This window comes from Phodopus roborovskii, unplaced genomic scaffold (genome assembly GCF_943737965.1).
Source record: "Phodopus roborovskii unplaced genomic scaffold, PHOROB, whole genome shotgun sequence".
NCBI classification, from domain to species: domain Eukaryota; kingdom Metazoa; phylum Chordata; class Mammalia; order Rodentia; family Cricetidae; genus Phodopus; species Phodopus roborovskii.
In genome coordinates this window covers 22,564,569-22,584,629 of record NW_026126517.1, presented here as the reverse complement: position 1 = coordinate 22,584,629, position 20,061 = coordinate 22,564,569, and the positions used below count along the sequence as shown (strand labels likewise).

The following is a 20,061-nucleotide window of genomic DNA, read 5'->3' as shown; positions in this document are numbered from 1 at the left end:
TGTCAGTGTGACCACATGGCCTGGAACTTCCCCAAACACTAGTCCTGAGACAACCATGCCTGCCATTCGGAGCACTGCTTCCTGCTGCTCAGATGACTGACCCACCCCCTGTGAAGTCCTTGTAGAAGCATCAACCCAGAGACGCAGATGGGATGCAGTGGAAGTGACAGAGTGGAGCCATCCAGGCTTCTAAAGTGCTCTAAGAATCTCCTATGAATTGCCTTGGGAGCAAGATGTGTGCCTAACCATGCCCATTGGTTTCCTGGGCTCACCACAACACCATCCTCTTAGCCCCTAGATGCCCTCTTCCCCCTCCCTCACACTCTCATTCCCTTTCAATTCACTTAATATTGTGTTTTGCAAGGTTCTTCCAGATACAACAGTACCATTATTAAAACAGGAGATATAGAAGTTCTAGGATCAAGCAGCCCAGGATTGACCTCAGCTCTGCTGCTTACTGGGTAAAGGAAGTCTCTGCCCTCTGCCCTCTGCCCTCTGCCCTCTGCCCTCTGCCCTCTGCCCTCTGCCCTGGTGTTTTTATCTGCAAAACATCCACTTCTGGGGCCCTCTGGGTGACTGACAAAACAGCACAGGCAGAGTCAGAAGCAAAGCCTGGATGTGGCATCCACTACTGCAGTTTTACATGTGTTAAAATCTGTTTGTCTTTTGCAGTCGCACATTGGGAAATAGTTGTCCCATGTTCCCAGGAAAAGGAAAGGGGGTTTCTCAGCATCTGGTTGATCCCTGCCATGCTATTCTGTGAAGTGTTTTGTGGTGTCCTTGATGCAAGAGTTGAAACATGAAAATCCTGTTATTTATCATCTGTTCCATCTCAGGTGTTAATTGTAGAACCTCAGAGTGGATTTGTCAGATCCAAAATCAGGCCACTCAACACAAAACAGCATGCATGTGGATCCTTCTAATATTTTTACTTTTGTAAGGTGTGATAATCATATTCCTGGTATAGCTTCTCCCTGATTGCTATAGAGGAAGGATGGACAAGGGAATAGCCTGCACTCAAAGCTGGTTCTGCCTTAAGCAAGGCATCAAATTATGTCAGCCCTTCAAACTGTAGGCCCTCATCTCTAAGAGTACAAATCCCTTCCTATCCATCTGTTGTTCAGGTACCACCAACTTAACTCTCAAGTCTCCAGGAAGCCTTCCCTGTTCTCCACCCTGCATTCCCTTATTACTCTGTACTTTCCTTACCAGAAACTGTTAAAAATCTCTGTTCACTTTCTGTCTCTAGCCAGGTGGTTTCTAAAGAAAGGGATCTGGTTTTGGCTAGCAGTTACCCACCCCCACCCCCAGGATCAGCTTGTGACTGTACATCTTGGTATATGAGTAAACAATCTTGATCATCCTTTGAAATAGTCATGGAGGGAGGCTTTATAGTTTTTATAACTCAGCTAAAAGCTGAAAGAAAGGCAACTGAGAAGGGAACATTACAGTGTTCTCTTTTAAGAAGGTTATTAGGAACAAGGAAGTTACGTCTAGGTCATGCCCGGGTACTCCCAAGCAGTGTATGTTCTTTACCAGTAGACAAACAGATACTGCAAAAACAACAGTTACAAAAAAATCTTCACACACTAAAAAGCCTGAAACTAGGCTGTCATGAGGGTGTGGTAACAAGGCTGTCCCCTGAGGGTGGTCCTGCTGAGTGTGTGTGTGTGTGTGTGTGTGTGTGTGTGTGTGTTGGATGTTGTGGTTTACAGATTACCAACTAGCCATGTAGACAGAGCAGCCTAGTCCTCACTGAAAAGCATCTTTTTCAGTGAGTATGCTCAGGCACAAAAAAAAGCATCCCAGGATGTTTGGCATACTCTTCATCCAGGCCACTGGGCACAGCACTATCCATCACAATAGTATTTAAACAAAGCTTGTATCTCCACAAGCCATGGGGGTGATGCATCATTAGCTCCCAGGTCATAAACACAGTGCTCATATCCCAAAACCCCAAGTTGGAACCCCTCTTTCCAGGTACAGGGGTGTCCAAATTTTTGACAGTGACAGAACCTTGTCTTCTACAAAGTTTGCCCTGGAGAAGCACCAATCCAATTGCCAAGAAGAAAACAAAAACAGAAAAGAAAAAAGAAAAGAAAAACCTTAACCAAATATCTCATATCATGTACTGTTTTAAGTAAGTTTCCAATTTTATGTGAGGCAGGATTGGGAGTTACACTGAAGATCATGCAACTTGCAGACTGAAGGTTGTGCATACCTGCTACACACAGTATTGTCTTCACTGTGACCAGTAGGCGCTGAGGGAAGTGATTTCAGCCCTTCTTTAGCTTCTGTGCCCTCCCAGAACAACAGGGTTTTGGGGGCAGCATGTATGTGTGCCTGGCAGATGGACCTACAGGCACTGTTACACCACAATTAAATCCAGTCGAGATTCACTCTGAAATCATGCAAGTACCACACTCACATAGTAACAGTGCCACCTGCCAATAAGTGAGGTAGGCAAAGCTTGGTCTCTCACACAATAACATCTTTGGTAAAACTGGAAGGCCACTGAAGAGACACTTGGATGATACCAGGTGTGGACTCCTACAAAAAGTATGAAGTCAAGTCAGGTAGGGGACTGTCAGTTTAGCTGAGAGTCCTGCAGGGAGGTTCCAGGGTTAACACCAGGACTGACACAAGTGTCCTTGCACACCTGTGCTTTTGGGCCTGACATAGTGAGGCAATTCCTGGCCTCGTGGGCCTCTACAGCTCTGCTCCCATCCACAGATAAAATGTGCTTACTCTCAACAAGCTTCTACATCCACCCAATGGTCCTCGCCACCGGTACCACTCACATGCGCGTACACACACACACACACACACACACACACACACACACACACAGAGAGAGAGAGAGAGAGAGAGAGAGAGAGAGAGAGAGAGAGAGAGAGAGAGAGAGAGAGAGAGTGCCAGGCTGCCCCGATGGTGTTGGGAGCCAAGCAAGCAGAAGGCCTCAGCTTCACTTTCACCTTAACCAAAACCTCATGCGATCCACCTTGGCTAGACCTAGTGTACTGAGGGTTCCAAAGTCCGGGGAATGAGGGCAGGGCCATAAGCTCCGCCCTGAGGAGGCGATCCTGAGACCTGGACCTAGAGTACTGAAGTTCCGAAGTCCGCTGAATGAGGCGGGGCCATAAACTCCGCCCTGAGGAGGCGAACCTGCAGTCCGGGCAAACCCTGAGACAGTCTTCAATTCTCCCTGCCCTGGCCGGTGGTGACAAGGCCGGCTGCGGACACGGACGATGCCGCTGTGTGCCCAGGATGCTGTCGCGTTTGCTCCTGCTCCTTGCCGCGCTCGCCAGCCTGAGTCAGGGTTCCTGCGCACACGGTAGGCTCCCCAGCGCTCGCTCTGTTGTTTTAAAGTCACACTTCGCGGAGAATCGGCTTGGATGGCCCTGTCCGGACCTCCATGGTTCCCAGCCCCTGCTCCTTCGAGCTGACAAAACTGGGTCTCGGGGCTCACCTGTTGTGTAAGTGGAGGAGGCTAAAATTAATCGTGGCTGTTGGGGAGTGGCCATCGAAGGATGTGTCAGGTCTATAGTTCCCATGCTGTAGCCTTGTTCCCATCCACCTCACAGCAAACCATAACTTTAGCCTTTGTTTTTCTGGGGCTCTTCATGGGTCTTGCTGCACTACTTAGGCTTCTCTCCCCTAACCCTACCATCTCACCCCTAACTACCCACCCCACCCCACCCCCGCCACACACACACATACATCAGTCTTAAGCCCTCAGCTCACTCCGGCTGCCAACTGCGATCTCTACCATTTTACCTACCCTCAGTTCAGGTTAGGTTCCAGTAGCCCAGGAGAGATGAAAAGGTGGAGAGTTAGAGGAGCTAAGTGGCATGGAGGCACGAAGACTGGGGACCAAAGACACTTCTATGTTACTCCAAAATTCGAAGTAAAACCCACACATCCAGTCATATGATCTGCACCCTCACTGGGGGGTGTGCAGCCGGCCCAAACACCACAAACATGGGCTGAGTTTTCCACTCATCCTCTCAGACTTTTGCAACTGAAACAGTCTTGAGATGCAAACAGTACATGGAAGAGAGCCAAGGGGGCAGGGACAAGTAAGTGTATTTTCTGAGAATGACGGAATCACTCAAAAAGAAACATGACTGGTGAGCTGATAGTTTTGAGAAGAAGGGAAGTGGGTGGAGAGCTGCCTTCAGGAGACATCTTAAGGAGTCGAGAAGCTGGAGAGGAACAAGGGCTATTGGCCTTGAACACTCTTACACTGCAGAATTCAAACAGCAAAATTCATCAGCAGAATTCAAATAAGAATGTTCATTGTGTTGTTACAAAAAAGACAGAGGTTTGCCCAGGGTTGTCATACTGGTAAAGTGCTAGTTTGAGGCTCCTGCAATGAGCTCTTTAGATAATGTTGTGTTGGGGCTGAGGGATTGGGAGGATGTAGATGGTTCACTACTAAGTGTCTTGCCTTAAAGACCTCTGTGAGAAGGTCTGGAACCACAACTGACTAATTCATTCTGTCTCTACTTCCAGACTTACCTAGGCATCAGCTAGAAAACAGGGATTTGGGGAAAGCTCTAAGCCCAGATCCCAAGATGTCTTCTGTGTTGGAAAGCACAGTGATGTCAACAAGCAGGTTGTCTGTATATCCAGAAAAGGCCAGGGTCCATGGCTTTGGGACAGGGCTGGGATGAGAACTTAGTCTTGGGTTGATACTAGAATAAGGACAGGGACTGGGCAGAGCCAGGGACTGGCTCATCTGAGAGCTCACTGCTCACACACAGACTCCTCACTCCTGGCCATCTTCCTGGAATGTTTGTGGCTCAAGTTGCCCCTGTCAGCCTCTCAGGAGGTTTCTGATCCTACACAGCATAAGATAGAAGGACAGGATACTGGCTTTGGAATCAAACACATTCTGGATATAGGTCCCCACTGTGCCCCTTACTAACTCCACTGGCCTTGGGCGACCATGTGACTCTCTAGGCTTTCATAAATTCTCCATGTGTCTAGAGCCCAGAGCTGCAGTGATCACGAAGGAACACAGTACCTAGTGTGTGAATTTTAACCCTTTCCACTGTCACCACTCTCTTCTCATTCCCCAGGTGTGGCTTGCTTTCTCCAGTGTTGACCTTCTTTTCCCTCTAGGGACAGAGCTGCCCAGCCCTCTTTCTGTGTGGTTTGAAGCCAGATTTTTCCAACACATCCTCCACTGGAAAGCTATCCCAGATCAGTCCGAGAGTACCTACTACGAAGTGGCATTGAAGAAGTAAGGAAAGCAAGGCACAGGGCACAGAAGGGGGCCAGAATGAGGGGGGAGGGGTGGCTGCTTTACTATTGAAATGAGACCATATTTTTGATACATATGATCTTGCCTGAGCATCATATGAGTTGAGCAGTGTGCTGTGATCCCTAATGTAAGGTGGGCAGCTGTTGGCTCTGAGGGCTTCCTACAATTCTGGAAAAGTATTCACAAGTGTAACTAGAAGGAAGCTGGAGGCTCCAGAGTGGGTTAACTAACCATTCTTGTAAAGTAATGAGCTACTTGAGCTACTTAGAGTCCCACCCAGGAGCCTTCTAGACTATGGATGTCAGCAGGGACCTTGGCCAAGGAAGAGGGAGATTTATGATAGCTGCCTGGGAGTAGGACCCTGAGGGATGTTCCTTCTCTGCCATTATGGGAATGTTCTACCCTGGCCTTTTCCTTCCCTCCTAAAGGAGAGAGGTTTGGGTACAAGCTGCTTCTCCAGTGCCTGCCCTGGTATCTCCTCAGGTATGGAAACACAATCTGGAAAGACATTCACAGCTGTAGAAAGGCCCAGGCATTGTCCTGTGATCTCACCAAGTTTACCCTGGATCTATACCGCAGTCGTGGCTACCGGGCCAGAGTACGGGCAGTAGACCACAACCAGTACTCCAACTGGACTACCACTGATACCCGCTTCACAGTGGATGAAGGTGCTTTTTTGCCTCTCCTAGACCTAGAACATGGCCTTCTGGGACCCTTCCAGTCAGGAGCTCCAGCCTAGGGCTTTTCTTTCTCTTCTCACAGCTTTTCACATTGCCAGGCTTCGTGGCCAGGGAGCTGGTTGTCTGAACAGATTTGAAGCTGCCTGAGATTTTAAAAGGACCTGACATTGTTTATCCTCCATAAGAGAGGTCTTAGGGTGATTGGCATGTCTGTGTCACAAGAGCCATTGCTACGAATTTGTAGAGTTTAGGGAGAGGCACCGAACCCTAAGCAGGTAGAGATAGAATTCAAATGAGGCCTGGCCCCTCATGGGGTGAATCTCCCAAATCTTGCCTTTGAAGCTAGAAAATGTAGTGAAGAAAAAATAATCCAGACAATTCCTGGGGAGTTAGCCTGGCCATGGTGGGATTCTATTCACACGGGGCCTGCACAGGGTCTGGGTACAATGTGGGCTCGTTCTGTAGGATTCAGAGCTGGAGGTGACACTAGAAAGGTCACTGGTTCCCAAATGCAAGCGTATATGCTAGGCCTCAGCTGCCTGGAGAAAGCATATCCCAGGGAGTTGCTTCAAAATTTGTATTTTCAGGGCCCAGGCTGAGAAATTCAGATTCCCCAGGTGCTAGAAAACCCATAACATCTGTAATGAATTCCCTAGAAGTTCTTATGTGGGGTAGAGTTGGAAACCCAAGGCTTAGGTTTTAGAGTGGGTAAAGTTTGACCCGGGAGTCAGACTATGGATACCATCCCTGTAACTCTGCTTCATGCCTTTGCCCCTCTCCCTCTCAGTGATTCTGACGGTCGGTAGTGTGACACTGGAGGTGATCAATGGCTACGTCTTTGGGACAATACATCCCCCTAGACCCAAGATAGTCCCTGCAGGTGACGAGTATGAACAGATCTTCGAGAATTACCGCAAATATAAGATTTCCATCCGAAAGTTTCAGGAGGAAAAGGTATGAGGTTCCCCAAGGCCACCAGGCCAGGGCTACCTAGATTGGAATCACTGTCGTGTCGCACTAGGGAGCTTGGCACACACAGGGAAAAGGGTTATGGGGAGGCAGGAGGGAACTGACATATTCAGACCTAGCACCAGCAATGCACAAGGCAAGCTACAGCTACTCTGGAGTATTTTCTTCCAGCTTGTAGATAAGGAAACAAAGTTGCAACATGTACTGGAAGCCAAGCCCTGCAGTCTGGAACCCATCAGATACTCTTACCTCAGTTGTTTCTAGTTCTTTCTGTGAAGAGCTTCCACTTCTATAAAAGGAGCCCTTTGCTCTGTTAAAATAAAAGCAGTGTGCTGGAGGGATGACCGAGTAGGTAATGAGCTTTCTGTGTACAAACATGAGGATCTGAGTTCAAATCCCCACAACCCACATAAAGCTAGACTCAGCAGTATACGTTTGTAACCCATTGCTCCTGCAGTAAGATCGAAGCTGGAAACAGGAGGCTCCAAGGAAGCTTTAGATGAGCTAGGCTGGAGTACCCAGTGGCAAGCAACAAAGAGACCTTGCCTCAAACAAAGGGGAAGATAAAGACTGATAGCTGATTGTTCTCTGTCTTCCACACATGTGCTATGGCATACACTCACACACAGAGAAATACACACATATATATGTATGCAATACACATCATGCACACACACACACACACACACACAGATTAGAGCAAAATCATATTGGATAGTTACAGAGATGATCGGCTGCACTGACTATCATTGAATTTGTTATCTTAGTAAAAGATGACTGAAAATCTCGGCAGAGTATTCTCCAGAGCACCCACTCCCCCAGGGCTGGCTATCAACAGCCCTTCCTTGTCTAGCATCTCAAAGCCCTGGGCTCATCTGCAGCAGAAAATCAAAGCTAGGCCCCTCACACTCTCAGCTTCTGTGTACCATGCATAAAAGTATTGTTTATTATTGTTCTTGCTTCCATTTCAGAATACAACCATGACAGTGAAACATGAGAACTTCACCCTCAAAGTTCCCAGAGAAATGGGAGAGTTTTGTATCAAGGTGTATCCCTTAGTGGAAACCCGGAATAACAGAGCAGAATGGTCAGAGGAGCAGTGTTTGCGTATCACAGAGCAATGTGAGTGACCCAGACAGCAGACAAAGGGTGCTAGACCGTCCAGAACACAGGAAGCCATGCTCAGGTTGCTGGCCCGTTCTAGGCCCAGATCTGCATAGAGCCATTATTCTTCACACAACCCATGGGAGAAGTTGCCCCATGCTGCTTCGAATCATCCTGGTATTGTTTGTTTTGTTTTGTTTTTAAGTAATTATCATAGGAGATAACCAGATGATAAAATCTTAATACTTTATGGTTATGCCATTCACAATGACATGCCAGCATGCTTGTTTCTCTGTCTCATGAGCACATACACATTCAAAAGAGAACCCCAATGGCTCAATCGAGTCCTGACAGCTTCTGTTATCTAAATAATTTAAGACTTGTACAAATGGCATGAAGTCCAAAATAGTTCAGCAGAACTGTAACATTTCAAAAGAACTCCCAAACACAAAGCCAGTCACTAACCAGCAATCACCAACAATGATTCACAAATCCAAAGGGCTTCAAGAAAATAAGAGAATGGCCCAGTCCATACAGTACCCACCCCACAAGCATGAGGAGATAAGTTCAAATCGCCAAAACCCATGTAAAAGCAGGGTGTGGTGTGTGTTTCCCTAACCCCAACCCTCATCCTCAAGAGAGGGTCCAGAAATAGGCAGACGGTGTCTCACTGACCAGCCAAGCCAAATCAGTGAGTTCCCAGTTTAGTGAAAACCCCCCAAAAATATGGTGGAAAACCAGGCACTATAGCTCATACCTTTAATCCTCAGAAGGTAAAAGCAGGTGAATCTCTGTATATTCCAGGAGGACAACCTGGATTACATAGTGAGTTCCAGGCTAGCAATGTCACAAAATGAGACCCTGACCCACCCCCATCCAAAAGAAAGAAAATGGAGCACAGGCATGGTCAAAGGACAGACTTTAATGTTGACCTTGGGCCTGTACATGCATCCCACACACGTACACATATAACACAAACACACATCACCATAACACCTACATACTACACACACACACACACACACACACACACACACACACACACACACAGCTCTTAAAGACCCCTTAATGGATAGGAAATCAAAGCCCAAGTTTCAGCAATGCAGGAGAAATTTACCAAGGAACTAAACTTTCTTAAGAATCCAAACCAAGGTCCAAATTAAGAAGCAGATGATCCCGACCAAAGTAGGATAATTAAAACAAACAAACAAACAAAACAAAAACCCCTCCAGAATAGCATAACCCCTCAGCAGCTATGAGGAATTATTCAGTCTTTTCTTTCCAACCATAGTAACTTGCTGGGTATGCTGGCATCCAAAAGGTGCCAGCAGTACCTGGCCCAACAGCACTCAACAAGATCAGCCACTCATCCTCAGTAGTTTAATCAGATTCAGAGTGGAAGGCAAAAAAAGGGAATTTATCCAGTGTGGCCACATGGGCATGAGAAACAAACAGGACTTGTGATCCTGAAAGCTGATTTTCCAGGATTAAGGGCATGAACATTAACATGATGTTTAAGTTTAAACAGAATACTGGGGTGGGGGGGCATGCAGAACCAAACAGGTCAGGTCAGGGTGTGTGGCCCCACCCATCATGGCGCTAGCCGCTATTACCTCAGCCTCAGTTTCTCTGATTGGTCTGCTGTCAGACCTGTGTGAAATCTCCAGGAGATAAGCTCCCCTTGACTGGTACCAGGCTTCAGCCTTCTCCCAACATTGCGACTCCTAGGGAAAGCCTGCTGTTTCTATACTCAGATAGAAAAAGGGGGGGGGGTGTTTAAGAGTCTGTTCAGAATAGCTTCATTCCTGCCAGGAGGTGACACTAGGATCATTCCACCTGAGCACAGCTGGGCTTCCCAGGGACCTCTCCAGTTCCCCTCTGGCAAGTGGGCTAGTTCCTATTTGGTCCTGCTCAGGCTATTTCTCCTCCGGGCCCTTGTGGGAAGGGCTCCTCCCTGCCCTGAGTATCCCAGAAGAAGCAATGCTGAGCTGGCTTCTTGACACTGCTACTGCAGCCAGCAGAAACCTGCGCTAGGCCCTCAGCCAGGGCCCAGGGCGCTTTCCCAGGATGGGTTATCAAGTGAAGAAGCTGTGTCTCACCCTTGGGAACCTTTCAATCTGCTGATTGCCCAGAGGGATCCATAACTACCAAGCCATGGCAGCTAATTTAAGTGTTCACACTATACCCAGTGTATGCCCTGGGAGTGTCCCATCCAGCAAACATGAAAGGGACTCTCATGGATTTGTAATAAATTTCAATGCAGCCCATTGCCATGAAAGTCCCACCACTAAATAAGTCACCAAAAGTATGTCCCCACTTTAAGTGCTGCTGGTATTTTCATCATCCTTGTATGCAAAAGGTTTGTTTGAATCTCAGCTGTGTTGCTTCCATGTGACCGTGGACAAGTGACTTGGTGTCTCTGGGCCTCGGGATCTCAATATGTAAAATGGGGTGATGCTGGCATTGACCTCCTAAGATAACTGCTAGGGTCAGGCAACACAAGTGAGATGTTTGACAACCATCTTGAGGTGGTACTGTAACTTTCCCTCCTGTATACATGGACAGTGGGACCCGGATGGATACATTATTTTGTCCACAGTCCACAGCTACTAAGAGGTACAGCTGGGATTTCGAATCCAGGTACAGCTGCCTCAGTCTCCACTCTTGCCTACTGTTTCATCCTGCCTCAGTGCTTTATTGGCCATTGTGGTAATCGGCTAGCGGCAGGGCCAGTGTGTCAGTGTGTTACTGAAGGGACTGGTGGCAAATAAACAATCCTTTCTAGGAGCCTAGATACCTCTAGGGCTGTGACCCACCAATTGCCCACGGGGATGATCAAGGGCCATTCACTGAATATGTTCTAGTCATAGCCAAGGATTTCTGGGCACTCTACCTTATACGCCACAAACACACCTTTCTGGGTCTGCAGATTTCACCTTGACCAACCTCAGCATTCTCTTCACTTCTATCCTGATACTCTGCGGAGCCCTGGTCTGCCTGGCTCTCCAGCACTACATCCGGCGCCCGGGAAAGTTGCCTGCAGTCCTGGTGAGTGCTCTGTCTTTCCTATGTTCCTGCATGGTCTGGGGACCCTCATTCAGCACTGTGGAGGTCAAGCAAACACTAAACCCAGTGTGGAGAACGGGGCCTCTGAGTAGCCCAGAGACTGCGTGTACACTCACTCAGCACGGTTTTGTCATCTACACAGTGGCCTGTGGAGCAACCACTGCATCCATGAACTGGTCTTGGTTATTCTCCTCATTTTACCAGTGAGCACAGATAGGTTGCTGCATTCATAGGGTCACATCATTGGGAGGAGTTGTAGGGAAGGTTTTGCATCATCCTATCCCGGTGCTGCTGAGGGACAGAAAGAAGGGCTAGACCAGAGGGGAGGGAACAGAGTGGAGAGCTGACCCAGAGAGGAAAGAGCTTGAGAGGAAGCCAAGACCTCTTTCCCCTCTCAGATGGAAGCACCTCCAGAAGCCATCCTACATGATTGAGTAGTATTCTACTTGTCCCCTGGCTTGGTCTCAGGCTATGTCAGAAGTGGCTAGCCATAGCATCCAGATCCTGGAATATATATATAAATATATAAATATATATATATATATATATATATATATATATATTGATAGATGGGTGTGGACTATAGAGGAGTCCTGGAGTTGCTAGAAAAGATAATCACACACACACACACACACACACACACACACACACACACGGGGTGGGGGAGAAAGGAGAGAGGGGGAAAGGAAGGGAAAGAAAAGGAGAGAGAGAGGAGAGAAAAATGTGTGTGTGTAAGGATGGGGTGGCCTAGCCTAATGAGGGTCCTTGTCTAGACAAGAGTGTGTTCTCAGCTCAATGACAACTGGTAAAAACAACTATAAGGAAGAGATGGGGGAGCCAGCCCTTAACAGTTCTCAAGGATTTACTAGTTCTTCCTATATAGCTGAAGTTTGTCCTCATTGTCTTCCTCTGTGCTTCTGGGAGATTCAGCTCCCCAGACATATGTTTCTCAGCCTGTTCCACGGGCGCTTGAGCTCATACTCTGTGCAGGGCCAGGAGCCTGGGTGCTGGTGGCCCAGGGATGAATAAACCATACTACTGAGCCTGGCTCTGTGGAGAGCATGGTCCAGGAAGTGGGAGAGGGCAGCCCTGTGCCTAGAGGGGCTCAGGAATGAGTGAAGTTGTGTTTGAGCTAGATACAGAGCATACTCCCTGGTGGCAAGTGCTGTCAGGGAGGAAACTGACTAATGTGGCCTCGAGGGGTTCCCGGGATGTGATGCCAGCCAGTGCCAGGCAGGTGTGGAAGGCTAACTTTAATGTAAAACCATGAAATAGGCAGAGATTAGAGATTACCGAATGCCCAGAACTGACAGGCAGCTGCTTGTGGATTCCTTCTGAGCCTGTGAGTCACAGCTTTGCTCTTTCCTTCAGAGCTTTTCTCCTAGGGTTCAAACAGCCCAGTTCCACTTAACAGCTGCTCCTGTCTGTGGGGGTAACTTAACTTGTGTGAGAGAGTCCTGGCACATTCCTGAATATACTCTGAACCATCTGCTGATTTGAACTGAGCATCCAGCAGGTCACTGAAGTCAGTTCTATTAAGCAAGCTGGGGAATCTCAAATCCAGATAGCTGGGTATAACTCCAGGTTTGTCCCTTGTTGCTGGTGACTCCAAGCATATCATCTAACACCTCTGAGCTATGTCTCTCTAGATCATAGGGGTAATGATACTCCTATATAGTTGCCAAGGAGTCCAATTCCATTCAGCATATATTTGTGGAGCAGTCTTCTATATAACCTGAATGGTTCAAGCTCTGTGCATGCTTCACCATGAGAAGGCACATGATGCCATTAATCTCATCGATGGATGAGAAACTAAAGCTTAGGAAAGGATATTGGCTCAGTGGCAAGCTGCTAAAAGATACATCCTCCACCACTAATCTCTGTGGCCACTGTGGACCTAGTTGGCCATAGTAATAGGAACACAGTAATAGGAACACAACGGGAGGAAGAATTGCAATGAAGTCATTAAGTGCAAAGAAGATGAGGGCAGGGGTCTAGCAGAGTCAGTCATTCGGTCAGTCTGTCAACAAACCTCATTAGTTCCAGTTCAGCTTAGGCTCTTAGAGTGAGGAGTAAGACTGGATGGTTACTGCTTCTAGAGTTGATATTGTAGTGTATTAAGTAGAGTTTCTGTTGCTGCAGAGAAATGCCATGACCAAAAAGCAAGTTGAGAAGGAAAGCTTCATTTGGCCTATACTTGCATATTGCTGTTCATCATCAAAGGAAGTCAGGATAGGACTCAAACAGGGCAGGATCCTGGAGGCAGGAGCTGATGCGGAGGCCATGGAGAAACACAGCTTGCTGGGTTGCCCCCACGGCTTGCTCAGCCTGCTTTCTTATAGAACTCAGGACCACCAGCCCAGGGATGGTACCACCCACAATGGACTGGGCCCTCCCACATGAGTAACTAATGAAGAAAATAAATAACTTACACCCTGATCTTGTGGAGGCATTTTCTCAATTAAGGTTCCCTCCTTTCAGATAATTCTAGTTAGTCAGGCAAGTTGATGTAAGACCAGCCAGCACATATAGGAAGTTTAGGAAGAAGTAAGGAAGGAAACAAGGAGAATGTGGCTGCACCACTGATTTGGCCTGGGTGCTTGCAAAGTCTCTCAGAAGAGTTGTTGTCTGAGCTCAACAAGGAGGAGGGTACAGACATATGGGGTGCTAAGAATATTCCTAGAAGAGTGGTCAGCACATGCAAAGGTCCTATAACAGGGCTGCTCTTGCCATGTTCTGGACAGCAAAGACACCACTATGGATAGAGCAGAGGAACAAGCTGAAAAGTATTAAGTGACTTCCCCACAATGAGAACACACTGTGGCCTATAGATACTTATGCCCTGTGACTAGCTTCAGTGACTTCCATGATGCTAAGTGCACACAGGTACTTACTTGGCATCTATTTCTTACTTGGGGCCATTGTCAAAATAGTTTGAAATACACTTCGGTATGGGCCTGGCTTTTCAAGCCTCATCCGAGTCACAGAGCTTCATGAGTGGAGCACCTGAGAGCTTTCTCCAGTCTCAGCGAGACCCCATGGGATCTGGACCCAAGAACACCAGTTGCCTATGTACCTGCCTGGGCCAAACCATGAAGTACCCTTGGGAGAAAATTCTAATGCCAGGATGGAGCTGGGGGGTCACCGGGCTCTTCACCCGCTCTACACCTCCCCCCACAGTGCCTCACCTGGCATCCGAGGAGGGTCCTTTCAGGCGGACATGGCTCTCTCACTGTATTAGTTTCATTGCTGTGACAAAAGCCTGTGCCTGGCAAAAGCAACTTGAGGAAGGAAGGGTTTGTTTTGGTTCATGGTTTGAGGGTGCAAGGCTACCATGGGAGGGAAAGAGCATGCAGCAGCTGGTTGCGTCCCTACAGTCAGGGAGCAAAGAGGTGAAAGCTGGTGTTCAGCTCACGTTCTCCTCTTTATTCATCCCAGGACTACAGCCCACGGGATAGTGTCGTATTCAAGGTAAGTCTTCCAAGCTCAGTTTAACCTTTCACAAAACACCCTTACAGACAGACTTTATGGAACCACGTGGTGGTTCTCAATACAGTCCTGTTGACCGTGCCAGTCATCACCACACTCACCCTGCCTCTCCTCCCAGGTCTTTGAGAAGCCCCACAACTTCTTCCCCATCAACCCTGTCTGCCCAGAGACTGTCAACAGTGTTCACACCCTGGACTTGGAGGCCTTCCGGAAGGTGTCACCAGAGCTGAGAGACTCACACCTGCATGGCAGCACTGACAGTGGCTTTGGCAGTGCCAAGTCGTCACTACAGACTGAAGAGTCCCAGTTTCTCCTCCGAGGCTTGCACCCCCAGAGTCAAGCGTCTCTGGGAAAGGAAGAGCCTCCAGAGCTACAGAACAGCTGTGGGGACAACACAGACAGTGGGATCTGCCTGCAGGAACCCAGCTTACATTCCACCTGGAAGCAGCCCTTTGGCCAGGATGACAGTGACATTAACTTAGTCCAGAGCTCTTCAGGGCAGCCTGAGAACACACAGAGTGGCTCTGCCTTGGGCCATGGTCATCTCCTAGAACCTGGAGTCCCTGAGGAGAAAGATCATGTCATAGTGACATCCCAGGGCTACCAGAAACAGACCAGATGGAAGGAAGATGCAGCCGACCCAGCAGGACCCTTGGACAAAGAGACTCCTTTGACAGATGGATTTGTCCCTACACTGGAGGTGTGCCTGCAGGCCAAGTTAACTTGGCCTCCACCAGCTCTGGCCAAAGGTTATTTAAAACAGGAGTCCCAAGGGATGACCCCAGCACCAGCAGGGACCCCAAGTAGACAATGGAGTCAGCTGGCTGGAGAATGGCCATTCCTGGGTATGGTTAGCAGTGAAGACCTAAATGCAGAGAGCTGGAATTTGACCCATGAACTTGCCCCTCTGGACTATGGGGCTGCCCCTGGTGACCTCCTGGCTAGCTTTGACTCTAACCTGGCCACCCTACCACTAATCTCCAGCCTGAAGGTGGAAGAATGACATAGGCTAAGGGTTGTTTGTATTCCAGTCATGCCTGCTCTCCTGCCTGCACCAGGAGGGCCCAGGAGTCAAAGAAATGTGTGGGCCTTTTCTGCAGATCCGCAGTGGTCAGCTGGCCAGGCCCCAGAGGGCAGGAAAAGGCCATCTTGCTGGGCAAGTGTCAGGTGCACTGGAGGTTGTGTCTGGTTCTGCTGAGAGAGGCCCTGCAGACTACAGCAGAGGAGATCTCCTCACTCCTCAGGGCTGGGTCCTGGACTAGAAGGACCTGTGTTTGGGAGGAAACCCAGGTTGAAGTCAGAACAGCCTGGAAATCTGTGGAAGAGTGGGAGTGGCTAACTTCCTGCAGGGTACAGAGAGGGCCCACGAGAGAAAGGAGGAGCAAGAGCCAGGTTTAATGTTGTCATGTAGAGAGGCACTGGACAGGGTGCTTGTCACTGGGAGATCTTGAGATACATGCCACTCTGAATGACCAGCCAGCTAATTCAAAACCATGAGGCAAAAGAGACTGAGATACAGAATCTGTATCTCATGTGGGGTACCTCCACTATCCATCTGCAGACATCTCCCTCTTTTTGACAAACACATCTGTGTCCCCCTGGGTTATCTGCAGTGCCCAAGCCATTGTTCCTTGCTGCTCACCATTGTGCTGACCGGCCAAACAAATTATAATGTCTGTGTTAGCACATTACCCTTTAGGTAGCCTTTGGGCATAGATGCTGGCCCACCCTTAAGGCTTATATATCTGCATTTGCTGCTAATTTCCAACCACAAAGAGAACAGGGTGCCTAGCTGGTATTTCTGTGTTCATCTGTGTGACCTTGGACCAGCAGCTTCTTCAGGGGACTAAAATAAAGAATGAATTGTTAGGAAGTCCCTCATGCTGGGTGTTAGCCAAGTTGGCCCTGGAGGTGATATTTTTGGTCTTGCTAGCCTCTGGGCTGGAAGGAAGTAGACTGTGGAACCCATCAGCCTCATGCCAATGTCTCAGATAACTTGCAGGAGCCTAGGGCCTTGTGTCAAGATAGCTGGTAGTCACTGGGGCTCAGGGCTGGTCCCTGCTTCTCTATGCTGCATTTGAGACCTGTCTTCAAGCAAAGGCAGTTTGCAGCCCCCAAATAAGGATGCTGGGAGAAACGACAGGGCTGCTTATCCCCTCACAGTGCCTATACCCTGAGAGTTTCTTTGACGCTTTCCAAACATAGACTGTGTGACCCAGGAGAGGCAGCCATGAGCTTGCCACCCTGCCAAGAAGGTCATGATGCCAGTCTAGTACCGGAGCTCCTTCTGAAGTTGGGAGGACCTCTTGGGGTTGTCTTGAAACCTTTATTTATTTATTTTGCTCACTTATTTATTGAAGAGGCAGCATAGCACAGGCGCAGGCCTCGGGGTCTCTCAGGAGGTCTAGTTTTGACTGCACTGTTTCTAGCTGTGTGACCCTGGGCAAGTCACATTTCCTCTTTCAGCCTCAGTTTTCCTGTCTGTCTGTAAAATTTGAAAAGTTCCCGACATGCCCAATCCCTAGGAGTGTGGAGTCCCGACAAGAAGATGACACAGATGTGCCCTGAATGGCGAGTGAGTGGTGTGTGTTTTCATTCCAATAAATAGGTATTTTGCGAAAGCAATCAGATTTCTCGCCGTCACTGTGGATAACTGGCAATGGCTATAAACAAGGCATGCTTTAAGGAAACATGTCTGAGGACTTGGGCTCACACAGGCAGACCCAGCTTCAACACTAACTGTGACTTTGGGAAAGACACATATTCTCTCACAGTTTCTCATTCCCCAAAGGTGTCATGAAAGTGACAGTTGTCGTGGTGGTGTCATGAGGCTGAAATGAGATCACGATGGAATGGAACAAGCTTACTGTGGTGCCCCACATCTGGCATTCCATGTGCAAACAGCTGTTGAGGGCCATTAGGGTCGGGAAAGGAAACGGACTGTTTTTCTTAGAAACAGGTGCACATGGAAGATGTGCCTGAAGTGTTCTTTCAGAAGACAAAATGATAGGTGTTCCCAGTGTTTGGGATGTGAGTTATGACAGCGAGGAACTCGCAAGGCCCTCCCAGGAAGTAAGCGAGCCAGACCTGCAGACTGCTGGCTCACCCTACCCTGAAGATGTGCCTGGGTGGCTCCCGTAGGCTGGGAGCCTCCAGAGCTCTGTTCTAACGGTGTTTTCCACAACAGTGTGTGGGTTGACCCATCTCCCTGAACTCAGCCTTGCGGGCGCAGCAAATCTAGGGCCTGGCCTGAGTCCTAAGTGTCTGAGATCACCAGGACACCTTGTCCCTTCCCCGATATCTCCCATGTGCCCTCCCTGCTCACTCTGAGAAAGGAGGCCTTCTGGAGAGCCAGCAGTCCCCTTCCCTGCAGAGAACTCGAACAGCACCACACTGTGTATATGTGACAAGGACATTCTTCCACCCTGGGGACTTTCTGCCTGGGTCTGAAAACAAAAGTGCAATGGCCGTTCTTTCCTGGAAATGGTGTTGGGGATGGCTTCTTCCCCGCAGAAAAGCCCCCAGGCAAGTGGAATAGAGCCCAAGCACTGGATGGATAAAAGAGAAGAGAAATTACCATTGTCGAAAGAAGGAGGCTCAGTTGGGTTGGGAGAGAAACCGAGACTCAGGCCTTTAGGGCAGAATGGAGGGGGATGGGCTGTGAGTGTCAGCAGCAAGCCTAGACCTGTCTGTAGAAAGAGTGAGAGTCAATTGGTTCCTCAATGAAGCTGTATGGGGAGCCTAGAGGACTCCTCCAGGCAGCAGCTGATAAAATACTTCATCCAGGCTTCTCTGGAATTCAGATTAAAGTCCCTAACAGAAGGCCATGATGGTTTTCAGCTGAGCACCTCCTTCAAGGGCTTTTCCAGGCAGAGGAATGTGTGGTTCTGGGTTTCTGTGAGCTAATGGAACTTCCTCTTAGCAAAGTGAGAGGGAAATGGGCTCACACTGACAGAGGAGGAAATTCTGTCAAACTGTGTTTCCCCAAATTTGTGAACAGCTATAGTCGAGAAATTGCCTTGCCCCAGACAAACACCTCTATCCCCTCCACACACACACAGTGGCAAAACTTTCAGCTGACCCTCTGAGAGGTCAGGTCACACACACAGAGTCTACAAAACACTCAGCACCCCAAGACTCTGGATACCACCCACAGAGCCCACACAACACCTGCATCACAGGGTGAAAATTCTGAAGAGTCCCTCATGCTAAGAGAAAGGAGCTTGGACTGTTGCCTGAGGGGCATGTCCAGGCAGCCCAGTACCGAAGCTATCACCCCACCACCATCACCACCACCGATAGGACACCCGATACTGAGAAGCCTGACTCACTCATTTCCTGCAGTGCTCATGGGTTTGAGGGTTTCTTTTGAAACAAACCCACAACTTAAAATTAAGTGAATTGCTATTAATGAGAAGGCCCATGGTGCCTCTCACTGTCAGAGTGATTTCCCATAAGTCTCCAAACAGGGTGATGGGACCCTGCAAACACTGGTGAAGAAGGACTGGGTAGGATGAAATTCATGTTTGTGAAAGGTGACTCTGGCCAAAGCATAATTCATTCAACAAAAGAAACTGAGCAGAAAACAGGGAGACCTTTATTGAAAGCCAGCCATTTAACTTTGGCTGGCCTATCTCACCAGCCCGGCATTTCACTCTTCAGCAGTTACCTACCATGTGCCAGGTGTGATCTTCAGCCTTGGCTTCATGGAGCTGAGTATCTGGTTATAAAGGTGAATGCCAAACAATTAAGTACTAACAAGTGTCAGCACCTGTGATAAGTGCCATGGAAGAAACTATTATCCTGCACTAGGGATGAGGCAGAAAGTAGATAAGCAGGGTGGGAAGCTGCCTTTGCTCTGGCAATAGGAGATCACATATCTGGGCTTTAACCAGATGCATGTCGGGAGCTGAGGAGTGGAGGGTCACAGTTCTAGCTCATCCAGCTCCCACTAGGGGCCCTTTCCTTGTCTGCAGGTATCTTGGAGCTATATCACCCATGATGGGAAGATCTTTTTTGTCTCTTCTTCTTATGAAGTTGCTAATGCCATCATGAGGCTCCATTCCCATGGCCTCATCCAATAGCCTCCAAAAGACCCCACCATCACATTAAGAGTTAGGACATCAACACTGAGGGGTGAGGGGACACCCACGTTCAGTCCATATAGATGCTTATACATATATATTGGGCAAGGGCAGTGGGATTAGAGAAGAAGGAACAAATTCACAGAACATTTTAAAAGAAAGCAAGACAGGACAAAAGGCTGGAAAGAAAGAGTCAAGTGTTAACTCCACTTGAACCTGATGGAGAGCAGTTCATGACATGGGTATGGAAGGGGACACATGGTGTAGTTGGGGTGGAGGTGTTGGGGACCCGGGAGATGCTGAGCTTCGGCTCTACAGTGGTATTTCATGCAGAGGAAAGATATTTAAGGATGGGCCTGGCACTGGGTTAGGGCTGGGGATTTTGAGGCAAGTGCTCTGT

At 48.5% G+C, this 20,061-nt stretch overlaps 1 protein-coding gene across 2 annotated transcripts; it reads left to right on the top strand.

Moving 5' to 3' along the window:
• The first annotated feature begins 3,215 nt into the window (after positions 1-3,215).
• Positions 3,216-17,202, top strand: Il10ra (interleukin 10 receptor subunit alpha). Of its 2 annotated transcripts, XM_051197295.1 has the most exons (8): positions 3,216-3,334; positions 5,128-5,248; positions 5,753-5,937; positions 6,737-6,903; positions 7,890-8,040; positions 10,952-11,070; positions 14,527-14,559; positions 14,696-17,202. In XM_051197295.1, the coding sequence occupies exons 1-8, from the start codon at positions 3,268-3,270 to the stop codon at positions 15,578-15,580; spliced, it is 1,728 nt and encodes a 575-aa protein (XP_051053252.1). In that variant the 5' UTR covers positions 3,216-3,267; the 3' UTR covers positions 15,581-17,202. The 2 variants fall into 2 exon arrangements, with proteins under 2 accessions (XP_051053252.1, XP_051053253.1); XM_051197296.1 differs by lacking the exon at positions 14,527-14,559.
• The last annotated feature ends 2,859 nt before the right edge of the window (positions 17,203-20,061 follow it).